Below are 21,936 nucleotides of genomic sequence, written 5' to 3'. Positions count from 1 at the left end.
TCTCTCCTATCCTTAAGAACTTTCACTAATAAATAATTGTGTGTGTGTGTGTGTGTGTGAGTATGGTCAGAAAATGATTTTATAGTTGTGGTTAATTTTCAACTGATGATATTTTGTATACATTAAAACTCACGTTGACCACACACATATATTAACTTAATCTTCCTTACTGAGAAGTGTCTCACCCCAATATACAAATCGTCTTTTCAGGACCATCTCGAGATCGAGCGTAGTGAGTTTTGGGGTGGGGTGATAGCTAGAATTAGTTTTTTTGAGTGTGTATAAAGGTAGTTTAGAACTCTGGTAATATATTTTAGAGAATGTATCATTTATTTCAGCTGCATTTTTATAATGAATATGGTATCAGGTACATAGACGTCACTAAAGTAGAACCCCGAGCCCCACGTGGTGGGTCGGGGTGTTATAGGTGGTATCAAAGCCTAGGTTTGTTAGGTTCTGTAGACTTCGATGGTTAATAATTACCGAAGTATAGATTGAGATAAGTTAAGGATAGGAATGGGTAGATTAGGTGAGTTTTGGTCTAGAAGCTTAGAGGCGGAGATCCTTTGATGGTCTTCTATGTTTTTCCTAGAACAATGATTTTAGAAAAACCATGGTAAATCCATCGATGGTTTCGTTTCTGGGTTGAGAGACTGGAACTTTGAAATTTATGTGGGAATGTTAGGTCGGTTAAGTATGAGCGTAGTGCCGGTGTTATGGTTAGAGGCCGGTATCTTGACGATTTTGTGGTAGGATTGTGTAATTGATTCTTTTTAACTACGAATTCATATGTTATATTATTTCTTCATTTCGTACTTGTATCAACCATTATAAATGTGGAATTTCTAAGTCGATTTCTATCCTATATTCAGGATGGATTCCATGGGAAAATGGTATGAATTTTCAGGTCGTTACATCCATATTTATTAGGCATCAATTGAATTAGTATAAACTCTATTGGTCAAGACCTAGTCCCACACTTCCAACTCTTGCACTACTATATGCGCCTCTGAGTTTGCGCCATGCCCACATTTAAACTCAAGCACAAATACTCAATTTTCTCATGATCAAAATTAAAGCCCCTAAATTCATGATTTGAAAAGTAAAAAAAAAAAAATTATAATTTTGTGATTGGTTATAAAATGTTTAACAATTATCAAATTATATTTTAAAAAATAAGTTCAATTATTTTATTACAAAATAAATTATTCATTGGATCGTAAAAATAATTATATTAAGGATGAGAATGACAAATTATATATATATATATATATATATATATATATATATATATATAGTCATCATCTGCCATGGATTATCCAATCTGAACCATTATAAATCCGTAATTTAATTAAGTCGGATATGGATTATAATATCCTCACCCGATAATCCACCTAATATGTTTGATCTACTTTCTCAAGTCTACCCAAACCTATAACTCTTTGAAAAAGAATTTCCTTTATTTTACTTTTTCAAAAATTAAAATAAAGTGACAACTCTGTTTTTCAAATAAGAGGATGGGTTAGATAAGTAATGATTTGTTTTCTATATTTTACTTATTTTTCAAAATGGTCACCAATTTAGTTTTCAATAAAATGAGTCACTCGAATCCAATATTGACAAATATCATATTAATTGATATTAAAATAATACTATTAATTAAATTAAATTTCTAATTTATTTAATAGTAACTTAAGTCAATAGATAATTCTTCTTTATTCTAGGATTGAACTATATATTATTAATAACTACATATGATTATCACATTTATCATAATTGAATTAAAATTTTTAACTTATTTAATGTTAATTTAAATTAATATATGGTTCTGCTTCTTAATTCCATAATTGAATAATCAATAATTGATATGTTATAACACATAATTAAAATAGTATATAATTATTTTCTAATATATTTTTTTAAATTTATAAAATTCTTAGTAAAATGTATTATATTTACAAATCTTATCCTTTGTATGAAGAGTGCCACTTTTAAAAGGTTAAAAAAATTTATCTTTCATAATTTTAAATAATTTTTTTTTAAAAAAATTATTTAAAAATTTTTCAAAAAAGTGATTCTACAAACACACTTGTTGTAACATGTACTTGTTACCGTTTAAAATAATAATAATAATAATAATAATAATAATAATAATTATTATTATTATTATTATTATTATTATTATTATTATTATTATTATAAAAAACGTTATTTTAAAAAAAATTATTTAAAAAATTTTCAAAAAAGTGATTCTACAAACACACTTGTTGTAACATGTACTTGTTACCGTTTAAAATAATAATAATAATAATAATAATTATTATTATTATTATAAAAAAAGTTATTTTAGGTGATAAGTATTTTAAATACTTTTTTTAAATGCTACAAGCTGCATGTTACTAAGCGTAAAAGCGTGCAGAAGTGATGAGAGAGTGACGGTGGCTATTGGTGTTGGGCCCCAGTTTTAGATCACATTACTTATCCTCGAGGGTACGAGAGACTGCTTCACTAATAAAATATATTGTTTTCTTCATTTTTGTTTGTTTTTGAGTCCACTTGCAATATATTCTCCAATGAAGTACTTTAATCATAGAACGAGGAAACAAAATCACACCTTGCTCTACCGTGACTAAAGCCAGATCCTTCGTAAAGTCTAAACTCAATAATTTATAAACATAAGTGGAGGGACTCACTCAATCACTGATTGTGATTGAAATTCAATGAGAACTATACTCAATTTGCACAATAAACGCTCAATTGATTTCAATCTGAAAAATTACAGTGGAATTCAAAATACACACAACACTTCTTCTCACTACTTAATGTCTCTCTCTACACCACACATTACATTACACACACACACACACACACACATCTATTTATAGCAAAGCATTTGGCTATAAGTGAAAATTATAATCAACAATGGTGGGCTGAAGTTGTTGAAGAGTTGGTGGCCGCCGATCTCCAATGTCAACAGAAGCAGCTGATTGGTGCGGCAACTGACGACTCCAATCAAGTTTAATTTTCAACATGCCAACTTAAACTTGACTCTGTTGGTTTTGTCATTCCGAACATTGTCTTCAATGTTGCAAAAATATCACGTCTGAGTGGTTTTGTGAAAATGTCATCAATCTGATCATACGTTCTACAAGATATCAATTCCACTTCTTTCTTCTTGACATGCTCCCTGATAAAATGATACCGAGTATTAATATGCTTTCTTCTTTCATACAATACTGGATTCTTCGCAAGTGCAATCGCTGATCGATTGTCGATGTAGACTTATGTGAGGTAATTTTGAAGAAATCTCATATACTTCAGTACATTCCTGATCCATAGACCATGACAAATAGCTGAACTAGCAACAACTAGCCCTGGAAAAACGGTCATGACCCGTCGGGTCACCCGGATCCGCCCGTTTAAAATGAGTTTGGGTTTAAAGAAGTTAACCAGTTAAATATTTGGGCGGATCACGGGTTAACCTGTTTATAAATGGGTTCTTCGAGTTTGGGCGGGTCACCCGCCGGGTGACCCGTTATTTTGGATCCTTAATGGCTTAATGCATAATTCCAGACGCTAGCTTCACAGTCATGACTCACTCACGTTGCAGTCACGCACACGGAACACCGCACATGTCTTCAGGCTTCAGGCTTCAGCAATTCTCAGAATCTCAAGAGTCTCAGTCAACACAAAAAAACCCTAAGGGCTCTAAGTCTCTAATCCGTGCCGCAGCTCTCGAGTCTCAAGCTCTCAGCCTCTCCTGACTCTTGAGTCTCCTCATCTCTGACCTCTCAACTCTCACTCTCTCAAATCTCATTCTCAATCTACTCCTTTCCTGAATCCTGACTCCTAACTCTCCTCTCCTCTCCTTTGGATCTGGTGCGCTGCAACGTGCCGAACGCCCCCGACCTGTCCTCTCTTGAGTCTCCTCTACTCTCCTCTAGTGCGCTGCTACTTGCTGGACCTGCCAGTGCTGTGCGTGGCTCGAGTCGTCATCTCCAGGTCTCCTCCAGGCTCGAAGGACCACAGCGACTGTCAGTCATCCCTAGCTCCACAGATGGACAGACCACTTGACTCCAGAGGTGAGTTGTAGAGGTGAGTTGTGATTTTTTTATTTTGTAGGTTCTCTGTTACTGCCTTACTGAGTTACTGGCTTGTTGGGTTTCATGGATGATGCCATGATGGATTTGTGATGAATAAATAGTACATAAATAAATAGTAGATAAATAAAATAATTTAAGAAAACAAGAAGGATCCCTACCATGTTCAGAAGCTAAGTTGAATGAAAATCAAGTAATAACAAAAGAAATCTTTATAATGATGTTTCTTGTGTTTCCACTACAGAAAATAAAAGAATAATTTGTTGTCACACACACACACACACACCCAATAACAGATTTGTGTTTGTTGTATAAATATTTTCATTATTTTGTTTATTTTACTATTTTTCGGAGTCTTAACAATTTTTCTTTGTTAGGAAATTAGTTTGGATCCAATTTTTCTTTTATTTACTTTCATATCCTTTGTCAATTGTTATTGTTTCTTATTTGTTATCTATTTATTTTGTCATTACAGTGGATCCAAGTGAAGAAAGAGAAGAAGCTAAACAATTAAAAGTCAAATTTGAAAATCTTTTGATTAATGATTTGGGAGAAACTTCTATAAACAATCATGGCTAATTAAGTTATTTTGTTATCTTTTGAAAATTGTAATCTTATGAATTTTTATGGAACTCATTTAAATTTGGTTTTGTTTCTAAATATTTAACTATTATATTTTTTAAGATTATGTTTTGATTGTGGGACTTGAATATTTGATTCATGTGTTATGCATAATGCATGAATTAAAAAAATATGAATGATGAATGAACTTATTAAATATTTTACATTTAGGTCTGTATGTAAATATTATGGGACTCATTTAAATTTAGATTTATATATAAATATTTTATGCATGTATTATGCATATTTAATATTTTTAGAGGTGTGTGTGTGTTTTTTTTTAATTTTACATTTTTTAAAAATTGTATTCATTAAAGGGATGTATTGTTTTTTTTTACATTTTATGTTCTTTTTATTTAGAAATTAATAAATAAAATGCAGTTTTTTTTTTTTAAAATGTCATTTTATATGAAAATTTTAAAATAAAAAATATATATTTTTTTAAACGGGTGACCCGTTACCCACCCGTTTATCAAATGGGCGGGTTAGGGTTGGCATGTGTGTGATCCGTTTAACATCGACCCGTTTATGACCCGACCCGTTAGTGACCCGCCCAAACCCAGCTTGCTCGCCCGTTTTGTCAGGCCTAGTAGCAACATACTCAACTTCACATAATGACAATGTTACAATGGTTTGCTAATTTGATGACCACGTAATCACTGTATCTCCCATGAAAAATGTGAATTCAGTTGTGTTTTTTCCTTCATCAATATCTCTTCCCCAATTGCTATCTGAATAGTTGATAAGTTTACAATCACCTCTTGATGAATAAAACATACCATGAGTGATGGTACCCTTGACATAACAGAGTATCCTCTTCACTGCATTCAGATGTGACTGGTCAGGAGTCTTCATGCACCTGCTGACAAGTCCAACTCCATAGAGTATGTCTGGTCTGGTGCACATCAAATACCTCAAGCTTCTAACCAAACTCTTGAAATACGTGGGGTCAACATTTCCTTACTCATTCTTTCTCAACTCCAATCTCGTTTCAATCCGAGTTGTCACAGGGTTGCATTTGTCCATCCCAAACTTCTTCAGTACTTCTTTTACATAGTGGCTATGGGAGATGAAGATTCCCTTCTCGCTTTACACGACTTCTATGCCAAGGAAATGAGTTATCTGACCAATATCCGTCATTTCAAACTCTTTGACCATGCTCCTTTTAAAAGCCGCAAACATCCAGAATTAAAATGCTTTCGTCTGTATCCATCTTCATGTATAGTGCATGCTCGTAGGGACACTTCTTAAATCCATTATTCTAGAAATAGTCATCAATTCTCATGTTCCATGCACAAGGTGCCTGCTTTAAACCGTAGAGTGCTTTATTTAGTTTGTACACTTTATCTTCTTTGCCCTTCTTTACATATTCAGGTGGCTTATCGATATAGATATCTTCTTCCAGAAAACCATTCAAAAAGGCCGATTTCACGTCTAGCTGGTAAATTTTCCATCCATTTTGTACTGATAGTGAAATTAGTAATCTAATACTTTCAAGCCTGGCAATCGGGGCAAAGATTTCTCCATAATCAATCCCTTCTTTCTACCTGTAGCCCTTGGTAGCAAGTCTTACTTTGTATCTTTGAATTTCTCCTTGAGCGTTCTTCTTGGTCTTGTAGACCCATTTCACACTAATAGTTTTGCGTCCTTTCGGGAGATTTGTTAGCTCCCAAGTCTTGTTCTTCTCGATAGATTGAATCTCCTCATCCATCGCTTTTCTTCATTTTTCTTCTTTATTAGCCTCCATAATGCTAACTAGGTCGTTGGTCAGTAACAGACAGTATAGAGTAAAATACTCTTTTATAGGTTCTGTAGTTTCATATAGATCAGTTAGATTACGGGCTCCTCTAGGCCTCAAGTCTAAGATTTCATGCTCAATTGGTGATGGAGATTCATTCCTCTATGGTAAACCATGTGGAGGTGTCTGTAGCTCGGGAACTTGTGAGTTGATAGCCACTTCTCTTGTCTGTGTGGGTTCTTCTCCTTCAAGTGTTAATTTCGCATATTTAGAAGATTTAGCCTGGTCCCACTTCCAGGATTCATATTCTTTTTTTTTTTTTTTCAAAAATGGCATCCCTACTATGAATAACTTTCTTGTTGATGGGATTATATAATCAATATCCCACGATGCGATTGCCATATCCAACAAGGATACATTTTTTCTCCTTTGTCTTTCAACTTTGTCATTCTTGCTTCTAGAATGTTGGTGTAGGCTATGGAGCCAGACACTCTAAGATGACTGACATTGGGCTTGTGAGCACTCCATGCTTCATGTGGCATCTTTATATTAAGACTCTTCGTAGGACACCTATTAAGCAGATAAATTGCATATGATACTGCTTTTGCCAAAAAACTCTTGGGCACATTCTTATCCTTTAACATGCTCCTGACCATGTTAAGGATTGTGTGTTTCTTTCTCTCAGCTACACCGTTCATTTGGAGAGTGTAGGTCAGTGTGAACTAGTTTTGAATCTCTTTTTGCCTAAGGAAATCCAGGAAAGCTTCATCCTTGTACTCTCCTCCTTGGTCTGATCGGAGTGACTTGATGCGATAGCTACTCTATTTCTCCATAAAGGCTTTGAACTCTTTGAACTTGTCGAACACCTTTGACTTGTTTTTTAGGAAGTAGACCCAAGTATTCCTACTATAATCATCAATGAAGGTGAGGAAGTATCGGTTCTATCCATTTGAAAATGACCTTAATGGACCACACACGTCTGTGTGTACTAGTTGGAGCGGCATGGTAGATCTCTAGTCGGCTTGCTTTCCAAAGCTATTTTTGTGTTGCTTGCTCAAAACACAGCTTTCACATATCATATTTGGGTGGTGGATGTTGGGTAAGCCTTTCACCATCTTCTTGCTTCCCAATAGTTTCAAACTTTCAAAGTTTAGATGTCTGAACCTGAGATGCCATAGCCAGTCTTTATCTTTGATGATAGCGTTCAAACACCTTGGTATATCATGTTGAATAGTGAGCGAAAACATTCGATTCTTTGCTATTTTTACTCGAGTAACGAGCTTATCTTGAGTATCTGTTATCATCATCTGCTTATCTATAAGGCTAATTCGGTAGCCTTTCTCCACAAGATGTCTGAGACTCAATATATTAGTCTTCATGGCTAGAATATAGTACACGTTGGAGATAAAAGCATGGTCTCAATCCTTCCTCTTGATTAGGACATTTCCCCTTCCTCAAACTAGGACTTTAGAGAGATCACCAAATGATATCCCTCCCTGAACTTTCTTATCAAGTTCATTAAATAGGTTCTTTCTACTAGTCATGTGATTGCTGGCTTCAGAGTCAAGTTACCAAACATTTTGGGCCTGATGGGTTGAATTGTGTGCCATCAACATCAACGTGTCTCCTTCGGCTTTCTCCTTTTCTGCAAAGTTAGCATTTTCAATTACTTCGTGATTTTTGGGATTACCTTTGCACTCATTGTTGTAGTGTTTGTACTTGTGATAGTTGTAGGACTACACGTTTCTCTTGTATACATTCAGACGATTATTGTATCCCCATCTCCTTCCTTGTCCTCTACCTCGTGAGATATAGTTTTGTTGATTGCGTCCTTCTCGAGTGGGACCACTTCCGCTTCTACCACCTTATCTAGAGTCAAAATTTTCATAATTTCTTCCACGAGATCCTCGACCTCGTCCTCTTCGTCACTATGACGTCCCCCCTTTGTCGTATCTATCCACTACAAAAAATCAAGGTATTAGTGACGGTTTTAAAATAGTTACTATATGTACTGTTACTACTAACTTTGAGTGACGAATTAAATATTTTGTCACTAATAATGGAGTATTAGTGACGGATCATAACCGTCACTAAAACCCTAATACCATCTCTATAAATTCTAGAACGGCTCAACTCAAATTTGTCACTAATACTAGGTTATTAGTGAAAGATTAAAATTCGTCACTAATAGTTGGGTATTAGTGATGAATTACAAATTCGTCACTAATAATATGGTATTAGTGACGAATTTTAAAACCGTCACTAAGACTCTACTATTAGTGACGATTTTGAATCCTTCACTAATACTGTACTATTAGTAACAAATTTGTAATTCGTCACTATTAGATTCCACAATGATTGCTTATATGGCTTTGAACTAGTAGTGACATAAATCTTTGATAAGTGTAAGCATGTCATTTCATCTACGCAAGTATTAAAATTCATAGGGGGAGCATCTCGAAATGATTTCCTATCTTATTATACTTACCAATATGTCTTATGCTTAGATGTGCAGTGAACTTTATGTAGCATGCACTCAATTATGATGATTCTATTGAATATTCTAAATGAAAAAGATAGATTGCTTTGCAGAAGATTGCTTTAGTTAACCATATGATCTCGTTTTGAAATGCATTGATATAATGACGATCTGTATGGTTAGTCTCTCTGGTTACAATTCTTTTCGAACTGTACTTAAAGCAAATATCTATAGCAAAACTTGTTTTGAAGATCCGAAAAGGTAAGAGATATATACCAGAGTAAATTTCTAATGAGAACTAAAGCGGGAGAGATTTTTTTAAATTCCATAATCCATAATGTGTTTGAGCTTAAGGAAGTAAAACATGGGAAAGCTTTTATGAGCTAAAATAAACATGGTTGCCCAGAATTATATTAGATAACATAATTCAGGGGGAGCAACTTCACTTAAGATGTAATCACTTGGTATCAAATCAATCAAATGTTTGTATCGCATTAATTCACATTTTGTATCAAATCAATTAACATTTGTTCTCATTTGATATAACATTAGTCCACATTTAATATCACATCAATCAATATTTGGTATCCTCACATAATCGTTGAATCTTATGCATTAGCAAGGGGGATGGTTGATGTAAAAAGGGGAGAAGTCAAGTTCGTTAAAAATCTAATGATTGAACAAGATTAAAACTTTAAGATTATTCATGTCTTATTATTATACATCTTTTTGTTGAAGTCAAAAGGGGGAGAAAAATTGGTAGCAAAAATAAAAAAAACAAATCAAAAGCAAAGAAGAATGAGCAAAAATTGTTATTGATGTTATGCAAAGGGTGAGATATACAAAAGGGGAAGAAACTGTTGTTGATGTCATGGTTGGAACATCATGAGCATATTCATGAGCATATTTGAATATTTCATACTTCATTTGGATTCAGGCTAAACACTTTGTGTATGAACATTAGCATATTGACATTCATTGAATATTTAATGCATTAATTTAGGGGTAGCCTTGTTAGGCACAACCCATTATATATTTTTGCTCGCGTATTTGTCATCATCAAAAAGGGGGAGATTGTTGACTCTATGAGTCCAATCCGGTTTTGATAATGAAAAATCACTTGGTATTTGATTTGTGCATTGAGTTTGTGAAAAGGACCTATATTAAGCATTTATGGAAAGATAAGGAGTCATGAAAGTCACAAAGTAAAGCTAACATATCTTGGCAAGATCCATGGAACTCAAAGAGTACGAGATTCAAGATTCAAGTTGCAAAGTTCAAGAACATCTTGGGAATGGGTATTTAGATCTTATGTATTTACATTTTCATATGATTTAATTTGAGCCTCAATGTAACTTAGAATGATTTTAGGATTTATGCATTTCATGTACACAATTAGGGTACTTTCATGGACTTAGAAATACTTTTAAAATCATGCAAAATATGTTTTATAAAAGACCCAAGAAAAAAAGCAAAGAAGATTTTTAAATTAGAAAAAGGAAAATTGAGAAAAAGGGGGACTTCACTAGCCTAAACTCACCCTCAGTAGCTGAAGAATTTCTTCAGGAGCCTGAAGATTAAGTTCGGTAGCCTGAAGAATTAATGGGAAAACACAGCAAGTTGGCCGAGGCACCTTGGTCGCCTAACCCTGGAATCTCAGGCGCCTAAACCACTTCAAGAGCTTGACCCTATCTTTAGGCGCCTGACCCTGCATCCTAAGTTAAATTTTCAAAGGGTTAAGGAACTTCAGTCGCCTAGGCATTCACCCTCAGGCGCCTAAACCTGCAGGGAACTTAAAATTGTGATTTTTATTAATAGAACTCGCGAGCTTTTTCTTTGATCCAACAGTTGAGATCAATTCTAAGGGTAAAAAACTATAAATACTAAATATCCAAACCCTAGAACATAGCTAAGACACACAAGAAGAGAAGAATACATATTATTGAAAGAATATTGAGAAACTTGCTCTTATTGCTATACGATTGCCTACACTTCAACTTTACTCATCAAGTTTGGGCAAATCAACTCAGAATCTTGAAGGGAACTCGTTTACTCATCTTGTTTTTCATCTTAGTATTGAGGTTTGATCATTCAAGTTATTATTTTCAAGAACTCCTTGTCTCATTACTTGTTATTGAATATCATTAGAGAAATTGATCTTGAATGTGCATATACATATAAATATTTTTTTAACAAGATCATTACTTGAGAAAGGTTTTAGCTATTGGTTGAATAGTGTTTGATTCAAGAGTAAATCTATTTTTCAAAGAACTTCTCATTCCAAATCTATTATTGAAATAAGCCGGGTGATTGATAGTGAGTATATTTTCATATAGATTATTTGGTTAATCTCACTACTTGATTAAGTTTTTTTTTTATTGGTTAAAAAGATTTGATTCTAGTGTGTGGTTGTTAAAGGATTTATATTTTAGATATATTAACACTTGATTAAATATCCTTTGTTTTTATAAATATACATTTTATTGGGGGATATTTTTCTAAACAACAATATATTCAGTTTGTGAGTGTTGAACATCATTATCTATATATATGCATACTTGCATATAACAAAGATTGTGTTGAGATTGAAAATTTGAAAGGAACCTTTTTGATTGCAATTGATATAATTTTCAAAGCTTTTTGATTAGTTCACAAAAAGACGTATTTGTGCATTTCTACAAAGTGAACTAGAACCCTAAAATTCTCTAAAGTGCTTAAATATATCTTTATTTGGGAGATTTCATAAAAAGAGTATTGTGTGTTGAAGCATAATTATTCATAAAACGGTTGTATCATTTCCATACATTCTGAGCTTCAAGTTTCATCATATGATTATGTACTAGGACTTTGAATTGTACTCACTAGCTTTGTTAGAAGCAATATTGAGTGTTTTGGAGATTAAATTGTATTCAAGGTTTGGTTTGTGAACTGGGGTTGAGGAGAGAGTTGTATCTCTTGTAAGCAGCGGATTAGGAGGGAGTTGTACCTCTTGTAAGCAGTGGATTATGAGGGAGTTGTACCTCTTGTAAGCAGCGGATTGTAAGGGGAGCTTCGCCCCAATTTAAGGAGCAAGGATTATAGTGGAATCCTTGAGTGGGTTGCTCAAGGTAAGGACGTAGGCCGAGTTGGCTGAACCTCGTAAAATCGTGATTGCATTCTCTCTTCCCTTATCCTTTTCATTTTCCGCATCGTATTTCAATTTCGTGTTTGCTTGTGTATGTTGAATAACTTTGCACGCATTTAATTGGGTAAAAGGGAATTCATTAATTTAGAAATTCAAATCAACATAAAATTCCTGTTATTAATTAGTTAAACATAGAAATAGAGATTGATTGGTAAATAAGTTTCAAAGAATTTTTTAAAATACCCAATTCACCCCCTCCCCCCCTCTTGAGATCTCACCTAAATCAACAGCTCTAATGAAAGGGGTGATGAGATTTAGAAAGAAGGGCAAGCTGAGCCTGAGGTATATTGAGCCATTAGAGGTTCTTGAGCGAGTGGGTTCGGTAGCCTACAGGATTGCACTACCCCCAACACTCTCAAGGATCCATGATGTGTTTCACGTATCCATGTTGAGAAGGTACGTGTCAGATCCTTCGCATATTATTAGTTACGAGAACTTGGAAATTGAGTTACTTTAGTGTATGAAGAAGTACCTGTTTAGATTCTGGACCATAAAGTTCAAGAACTACGTACTAAGGATATACTGTTAGTGAAGGTATTGTGGTGGAATCATGAGGTTGAGGAAGCTTCTTGGGAATTGGAAGTGGAGATACGCCGGAAGTATCCATAGTTGTTCTGAGTTGTGGTTTTGATAGTAGAATCGGTAAGTATGTATGTATTACCCTACTTTTGTATTGGGATAGGTGGTTAGTCGTTGGGAGTGTGTATTATTGTCAACTCTTGAGACAGTTTATGTATGTAACCATAGTGTTCCTCTGCCATAAGTGAGGGTATATATGTATTGTGTCGTGGCTACGTTGTAAATAGCCACTGATTCTTTCTAGAGTCAAGTGTGTGTCTGATTGTGCGAATGAGTTCATGAATGAGAGATTACAAAATTCAAGGACGAAATTTTTGTAAGGAGGGGAGGTTGTATTAACCCGATCCGTGATATATGGAATAAATAAATAAGAAAAGGGTAAAATAGTAATTAAGCAGGCTTCATCAACGAAGCCAGAGTTTGTTGATGAGGGTCTTTCTATTGCTCGGCGATGAAATGCAGGTGTTCGTTGATGAGGAGAAGCTGAGAGGTTTCGGGAATTCAAAAATCTCAGGCTCATTGATGAGGCCACCGCTTCATCGACGAACTTTCTTCATTAGCTCGTCGACGAAGACGCCAACTCGTCGATGAGGTTGACCAAGTCAAAGGGCTATAAATATCTATTTCCATTGCTTCTAAGTTAAGAAATCATAAATCCTCTCTCTATCTCTAATAACTCGAATTCCACTCTCCCTCTCTAGATTTCTTCGTTATACGTTGTTGGAATCATCGATCCGACGTTACCACGAGGATCAGAGAAGGATTCTCTTCAAGATTTGTGGAACGGATCTTCATTCCGAGCATTTTAGGGTTTTGGCTTAAAATCGAGATAAGGCTCGATTTTCAATTCTGTTTTGGTGGTTATGTAAGGAATAGAATTGTGAGTATGTTTTATACTGTGGTTTTTATGTTTTGGGAACTTAGTTCGCGGTTTAGGGGCCGTAGAGTTCAGGTTTGGATTTTCGGGGAAAGGTAAGGGGATTCTATTTATGTCGATTATTTTTAAAATTGGACTTGGTAGAACTGTGGTTCATGGTCCTGTGTGTGTTTTGGGTACTCATTTGGGGAAATCTAATGGGAAATATTATAGGTTTTCATGTTACAGTTTTGGGAAAAAGGGGGCATGTGGTTGCATCTCTGGTTTCGTTGGAAAACCGTGAATATATTGTGATATATATTATGTTATGGGGATAGCCGTGCCTTGACTTGTTTAAACTGTATATTTTTGGAAAATCATGATTTTAGATTACCAAATGAGTGTGGATTGTTTGGTTATATGAACATGCATGAGTTGTGTTTTGTTGCAATGAAATAGGAAAAGGGTTCCGAATTGTTCTAGGTTGTGAAAGAGTATCCGACTCTATATCCGGGGGTGTGAAATATCACCTACCATGTTTGGCAAGAGTTTCCAGCTCTATATTCGAGGGCGTAAGCCTTACCGGCTGATCATCGAAGGGTGTGGATCCACCAGTTGTACCGATACGATGCCATGGGATCCTAGGCCTACGCCATGTGCCGGGGACGCTGTGTAATGCGGGCCGGCTTCGGGCCAAAGGATGTGACGACACTGGGTTGCTTGATTAGAAAGACCCGAAGAATAATGGTATTTAAATAATAAAGAGAGAGAGAAATGGAAACAGTAACAGAAAGAAGCAATCGACTTCATCGATGAACCCTCTGCGTTCGTCAATGACATTGCATTTTGAATATAATAACTAAGGAGATTTTCTCATGACCTCGTCGACGAGGGTACAAGAGGTTCTCATCAACGAGGGCAAGTTTCGTCGACGAGAAGATACCGAGAGAGGATTATTGGGAAGTCTGAAATTCATCGACGAGGGGGTAGGTTCGACGACGAACTTCCTATAGGACTCATCGACAAGGTGACGTGGCTCGTCGACGAATTCTGTAGTATAAATAGTACAAAACCTCAGTTAAACGCAGAATTTCAGCGCCGCGTTTCCCTCTTTTTCTCTCCTACGGTTCTCCTTCCAATTTTCGTCAATTTCGGCCCCGTCAGTCACCGGATCGACAATCTGAGACCACCACGAAGCTCCTGATGGAGTTCTCTTCAAGTTTACTGGGGCGGATCATCGGTGGGATTGAGTCGAATTTCTCCCCATATCAGGGTAAGACCTTTTATTCAGTTTTTGACCTTATGACAATTGTAGGAAATGATGTAGACCAAGAAATATTAATATTCTGTTATGAAAAATGTGGTTTTCAAGGTGTGGAATAAGAAGCCCTGCGGGTGTAGGATTAGTATACAATAGGGGCTTTCGATAGTTTGGTAAGGGAAACATGCTATGCTATGAATACCTAGTATGATTACAGTATGAAGTTTATGTTTTTACCAGATTACTATTCAGAGCAGAAATTTATGCATTTATTATTAATGTTAAAGTACTTTAAATTATTGTGTGGCATGAGAGTATGAATACAATATAAAAACATGTTTTTACAGCATTTCCAAGAATATGTTTTACAGAATATACAAACAGTGAAATGCATTTACAGTATCTTTTAGAATACCATGATTTTACAGTTTTACAACACCATAACAGGTAGATTTACAGTTATCTCAGAAAAAATACAATTGATATAGTTATAGATTATTACAGTGTTATGGTTTATACAGTCATTACAGAATCATGGTAAAACAGTTAGTTACATATAGAAACGTATTATATAGTATCAGACATTGATGGATCAAACAGCAAAGCAAGGTACCATAGCTACAGATATACAGATATTCAGTTTAGAGTGCAACCACTTAACTCAGACAGTAAGTGGTATGAGGTCGATCGTGCCTAGTTGTGGATAGGCTCCCCATCAGATATGGGTTGAGGAGGGCCAATCTGACCGAGGAGTAGAGTGGTTTACCCTAGTAGGCCAACCAGGATAGATGTAGCCTTTGGGTCGCACAATCCTGTCATAAGGGGTTAAATCATGACATACAGCCGTCCAGGGAAATATTCTCAAATATTATTGTATTATCAGATTTTACGAAATAGTAGTATTATTATGAAAAGTAATTTCATACAGTTTGACATGTTAAATTATGTAGTTAAAGGTTTTATAATATGTTATGTAGTATTAGCATTTCCAGTTTTAGTTACTTGTGCTACTCTTAACTCGGATTAATTTTTACAGATCCACATCTCAGTAGCCACACACTAGTGATAGTATATTTCATCTTACTGAGCTTTGGCTTATTTCGGCATTGAATTATTTTTTTCAGGTGAGCCAATTGGGCGAGCAGAGCAGGCTCATAGATAGAGGAACTGTTAGTCTGTCCTTTTTTAGGGTGAGTGTGACGACCTGCTCAATTTCCACATTTTTTTCAAAATATAATAAAATCAATATCACCAATCTCAGCAGATCATAACCCACTTGGACCCGTGGGTACCAAGGATATATTAGAACATATAGTAGAAGCCTAAGCAGTAGGAACCATACAATCATATACATCTCATTATACCATACATCACAATACCATAGTTACTATAATCACTGTATATATACACACAATACTCAACCTAAAAAGATGTCTTACGGCCATTTTCACAAAATACATCCGACCCTATCAAAATACTTACCCTTCTGGAAGGGCAGATCTACCGTACTAGATTAGCGGGACTTTACCCGCTCTCCTATCAGAGGCTCCTGAAATATTTATAAAATTTTGGGGTGAGACACCTCCCTGCAAGGGAAATAAGCTAATACTAATGTGTGACAACAAGAGCATTCCGTGTTATACATATACCATACAAAACATATTCAGTAAACTGTTATGTCAGATCTTGGAAAACATATATATAATAAAAAACATGGCAGAACATGCTGCATTTTCATAAACATATTTCATCTCATATAATAATAATACAAAAACATTCTTGGTAGGTTCGGTGGTCGTTGTCATGTATTACCCCCATATGACTGGGTTGTGTGGCCCGAAGGTGAGACCTAACAATGGTTAGCCGACCACTACCAAGTCAAAAGTACAGTCTGTAAATCAGATGGGTCTACCAGACCTGGTCCGTACACAAGGTGCGCTCACACACTTCTTAAAAACCACATCGACCATCCAATCTCACACCACTCTGTACAGCGGCGTTAACACAAATATCATGATCATGATGACCATGGACACATAGCAACGGTAGTGTGCAAGTACTAGCCTAGACCAAGCCAACCAGCTTTTGATATCATATAACATATGCTGAAACTGTGATACATGAATATCTCATATCATTAATTATCAAATCAATCATATCATTTTGCATACATACATATATCATGAAAATCATCGGCCCGTACGCCGGTATTTCACATTTTTTTATAACTCGGCCCGTACGCCGGAAAATCACATCATAGCACAACCCGTACGCTGGCAAATAACATTCATAGCACGGCCCGTACATCGGAAAATCATATCATAGCACAGCCCGTATGTTGGAAAATCACATCCATAGCACAGCCCGTACGCCGGCACAACATATAAAAATCTTGCCCCGTACGCCGATTTTCCATTATAAAAATTTGTATCATGATCACATTTCCAAAAAATAGTATTTCATAACAATTTCTACTCATGCCACACTAACATGTTTTTCGTGTATTTAACATACCATCATTTTCAACAATATTTTCCCAAAAATAAATCATATATAAATATATTTATTTTCTAAAATCAAATGCTATAACAATGTACATATTTTCATAAAATACTAGCTTAGTTTATCTCCTTACCCGATTCCTAAAAAGCCCCTAAGAAAATTTGTCCCATACCCGTAGGGTTCCTTACTCAACACCTTGAAAACAACATTTCCCAGAACTAAAGTATTGTATTTCTATGCGTATATCACTTCCTACATTTGTCAATTAACCAAATACTGAGTAGAAAGTCTTACCCTGGATTTGGGATGGTTTCCAACTCCGCCCCACCAACGATCCGTTCTGGCATACTTGCAGAGAACTTTCCCAAGAGCGTCGTGGTGGCTTCAGATCGTCGAATCGGTGAAAATCCAGCCCAAAATCTTAGTGAGAAGGAGGAGAAACCATATGAGGAGAGGGAGAGAGATTCGGCGCAAAAAAAAAAATGACTGAAAATCATGTTTTAACCCTATTTATCCTGCGGGATTCGTCGACGAGCCACGTCATCTTCTCGACGAGTCCTATAGAAAGTTCGTCAATGAACTCTAACCCTCGTCGACGAATTTCAGGCTTCCAAAAATCTTCTCTTGGTATTTTCTCATTGACGAATCCTATCCTCGTCGACGAGCTCTTGTTATACCCTCATCGACGAACCTTATCCTTGTCGATGAGCTCCTATTATACCCTCGTCGACGAGTCCGCTGTATTCATCGACAAGGAGTTGAAAAACTCCTTGGGATTATCCTTTCTAAAACGCAATGTCATCGACTGCTTTCTTCTGTTTCAAATTTCCATTTTCCTTTCTTTTTATTATGTAAATAACATTATTTTTCGGGTCGTTACAGTGAGTGTTTTTGGGGTACAATTTTCTTAGCCCTAGTATTAGTAAGAGTAGTTCTTGAGAGTACAGTGAAATATGTAATATTTATGGAATATTTAGACACTCTGGTATTGTGTATATATATACATATATATATATATATATATATATATATATATATAAGGTTGTATTTCATGTTATTTGCTTTCTGTTGTGTAAGAAATTGTGTTAATTTAAAATAGTAAAAAATTTATCTTTATAAGGAGGTTGTTACATTGATCATGTGTGCGTGCGTGTGATGCACTATACTGGAACTCTTTTGTGAGAATACTAGAATTACATTGAATTGTGTATGTTTTATGTTTTGATAACACTCATATGCCACATACCGATATAACCTGGATCTATTTTATTGAGAAGTATCTCACCCTTATCGTACGTACATGTTTTTCAGGTCGTTCGAGTAACCGGAACTAGCGTTCTTGTGTTGGGAGCGTAATGGTCGGTGTACTGCGGTTAGTGCTTGTGTAAGTACTAGAAGGTTGTCATTTTGGGATTTTTGTTGGCACCTGGGTTTATGTTTTGTATTATGGAACCTAGACTCCTTTTGTATAGACTCTGGTATAGTACAGTGTATGAATAGAAAGAATAGTTTCCGCTGCTTATTTTTCATATTTGTGAATATGTATAGGGTGTACAGGAACTCCACAGGGTTGGACCCTCATTCATTATGGTGTATCATTGGTATTTTATATGGTACAAGGACATGTTAGGTTACTAATTCACCCCTGAGTCCCATTACCGGATTCGGGAGGTGACAGGAGGGGACTCACTCAATCACTGGTTGTGATTGAAATTCAGTGAGGAGTACACTCAATTTGCACAATAAACACTCAATTGATTTTAATCTAAAAAATTACGGAGGAATTCAACATACACAAACACTTCTTCTCACTGGTTAATGTCTCTCTCTACACCACACATTATATTACACACACACACACACACCCACACATATCTATTTATAGCAAAGTATTTGACAATAAGTGAAGATTATAATCAATAATGGTGGGCTGAAGTTGATGAAGAGTTGGTAGCCGCCAATCTCCAATGTCAATAGAAACAGCTAATTGGTGCGACTGCCGATGACCCTCGTCAAGTTTAATTTTCAACATAAACTAGTTAGGGATAAACCTCAATGAGAGTTCTTAAACCCAAGACGGGGGTGATCTTGTAGTCACTGAAGCCAGCTTCGCAAAAGAGCTTTGCCCATTCTTTCTCAGTCCGCTCTTTCCCAGTGAGCAAAGTCATCATTAGCACATCAAAGAACAGTTGTGTTTCCACAGATTGAGACCGCTTATCATCATTATCATTGTTTAAAGTTGATAATCTTCCTTTCTGCAGGCTCTGATCCATTAATGTCATGTCGATTATTATCACCTTGCCTCCCTTTTCTTTACTGGGAATGGCATCTTTGCATCGCTTTAGTATTTTCACGCTCTCGTCATCGCTCCAATCATGCAATATCCACTACATTTTGTGCATATATTTAAAAATGTAGGAAAGGGAAAAAAATCATAAAAAAAGAATCCACCCGCACAATATTTTATTCAGGCTTTAGAAAATGTGTATTGGGAATTGCGCACAACCTGGAATCCAATCTCTTCAATATCCCTGCTTAAACATGTGGAAGCAATAGGAAAATATTTAATCTATTGGAGTTGTCCTTTAGTCTTTCTTGGAACCTCATGCATGCAGCGGGGTCCACCTTTCATAAAGTTACATGTAAGTCCAGGCCAATTCTATTCATTCAAAACAATTTTAGGAGAAAAGAGCTTGAAAAAGGATAATTATTATTTTATAGGCATTTGGTTTAATTATGATTGAAATTATTGAAACTACTTTATGATATAATTTTAGGAGAAAGTAATATATAAATGACATAAACAAATTTCATTCACAATCAGTATGGGTATAACATTGATATTTAATAATTTTTTACATATATGTGATATATCTTTCATGTGATATGTGTTAAGGTTGTGTTTATTTGGCAAGTTTAGGATCAAATATATAAATATATATATATATATATATATATATATATAGAGAGAGAGAGAGAGAGAGAGAGGCCAAAATTAAAGAATATTAGATCTGTTAGTGAAGAATTTGCAAACATGTATTACACCTGTTAACATTCCTGAAGAGTTATTAAAACTATTTTTGATTATCACTCAACAAGTTTAAACTTTTAGGAGTATTTGATATGGATATAGAATTCAAGTTCTAGTCTTTCAATTATTGTTTAGTTAAAATTAAAATTATAGCATATATATATATATATATATATATAAGATTAATATATATATCCCATTTATGGAGTATCGCACTTTGTTGCATTTGTGTGTGTGAGAGAGAGACAAAGTATGTGTTGAGAGCTGGCTGTTTCCTATTGTATATATATATCTTGCTTAGCTGAACTTCTAAGGAATCATATTCATGGTGAAAATTTATTAACCTTATGCTTGATAGAGGTCTTAGATTTTGACTTTTGTAAATTTAAATAAAATGTAATATAAAATGATATTAAATTTTATGTAAATCAAGATAAATTCAAATTTAAAGTTTGAAATCTATGTTGTTGGACACGATATACGAAAAATCACTAAAATATTTTCAAAAAATTATTAATTTTTCTTCCTTTTTTTTTTTTTTTTAAGAGTTAATAAGATGAAGAGGGAGGGATCAGACCAAGCTAGGGCCAAGGTCACCCTTTGCTCCAAAGAAATATTCATTTTCAGTTGCTGTCTAATTAAGAAAATAAACATACGGACAATTCCCGTGCAGAAGTAATAGTTTAGGTGATTGGTATGGACATAACGTACAAGCTTAATGCACGAATACATACCTTAAGTAATACAGCATCCGCGGGTGGAATAGCCTCAAACATGTCTCCTCCAAGAAACTGCAAATTCTCACACCACTGCTGCTGCTGCGCTTGCAAGCCCTCAACCACGTGCGGCAGGTCAAGCACCGTGCACCTCACCGCCGGGAACGCCCGCGCGATGGCTATAGCCAAAGTCCCCGTGCCCCCGCCCACATCCACCACAGACTTCACCCCCTCGAACACTCCCCGGCACTCGCTCACCACCACCCTCCCCACCAGCCGGGTGTCACTGGCCATCGCTTCATTAAACAGCTTATTCAGTCCCCCTCCACTCATCCCCCCGTTTTCCCAAAAGGGCCTCCCGTGCGCCAACTGAAACGCCGAAGGGACGTCGTTTTGGAACCAGGCGGCAAGCATGTGCCAGGGCTCCGTCAGCACGGGGTCCAGCATGGCCAGCACAAACGGTGTCACGCTCATGGGGTCGTCCTTGACGAGGAGGCGGGAGGCAGCCGTGAGGACGTAGCCTTCTTCTTCTTCGTGGCCGTTGATTCTACATTTGGCGGAGGCGAAGAAGCTGGAGTGGACGAGGAGGCGCATGAGTCGGGCGACGGCGGGGGCTCTGGCGGGGGGGACGCGCAGCGCCATCACCAGCTGGTGGAGGGCCATGGGCCCGCCGCCGTGGCGGTGGATGGCGTCGGGGATGCCCAGCTGGATGGCACACTTGAGGGACATGGAGTTTATGAAGTTGAAGATGTGGTTCCATATGTGAGCTTGAGGCTTGAGGAGATCCTCATGGTCATCAGTAGTACTGGCTCGCTTATTATGAAGATCCCCATTGGCCAACTCCATATATGATGATGATGGAAGATATT

The 21,936-nt window shown here is 36.1% G+C and overlaps 1 protein-coding gene across 1 annotated transcript; it reads right to left on the bottom strand.

The window, feature by feature from the left end:
* Positions 1–19,359: 19,359 nt before the first annotated feature.
* LOC131148217 (trans-resveratrol di-O-methyltransferase-like) lies at positions 19,360–21,913 on the bottom strand. The gene is made up of 2 exons (XM_058097945.1): positions 21,086–21,913; positions 19,360–19,707 (listed from the first exon to the last, which is right to left on the bottom strand). Exons 1-2 carry the CDS (start codon positions 21,911–21,913, stop codon positions 19,360–19,362), a joined length of 1,176 nt encoding a protein of 391 aa, XP_057953928.1.
* Between the last annotated feature and the right edge of the window lie 23 nt (positions 21,914–21,936).

Source organism: Malania oleifera, chromosome 2 (assembly GCF_029873635.1).
Source record: "Malania oleifera isolate guangnan ecotype guangnan chromosome 2, ASM2987363v1, whole genome shotgun sequence".
In the NCBI taxonomy this organism is placed as follows: Eukaryota; Viridiplantae; Streptophyta; class Magnoliopsida; order Santalales; family Ximeniaceae; genus Malania; species Malania oleifera.
The sequence above is the reverse complement of the archived record's forward strand: the minus strand, read 5'-3'. Positions and strand labels throughout refer to the sequence as shown.

Excerpts from the sequence above, each read along its gene's own strand:
- LOC131148217 (XM_058097945.1), bottom strand. The coding sequence starts at position 21,913 with ATGGAGTTGGCCAATGGGGATCTTCATAATAAGCGAGCCAGTACTACT. Across the intron at positions 19,708-21,085 it reads CGGATGCTGTATTACTTAAG|TGGATATTGCATGATTGGAG; the intron begins GTATGTATTCGT and ends CACAAAATGTAG.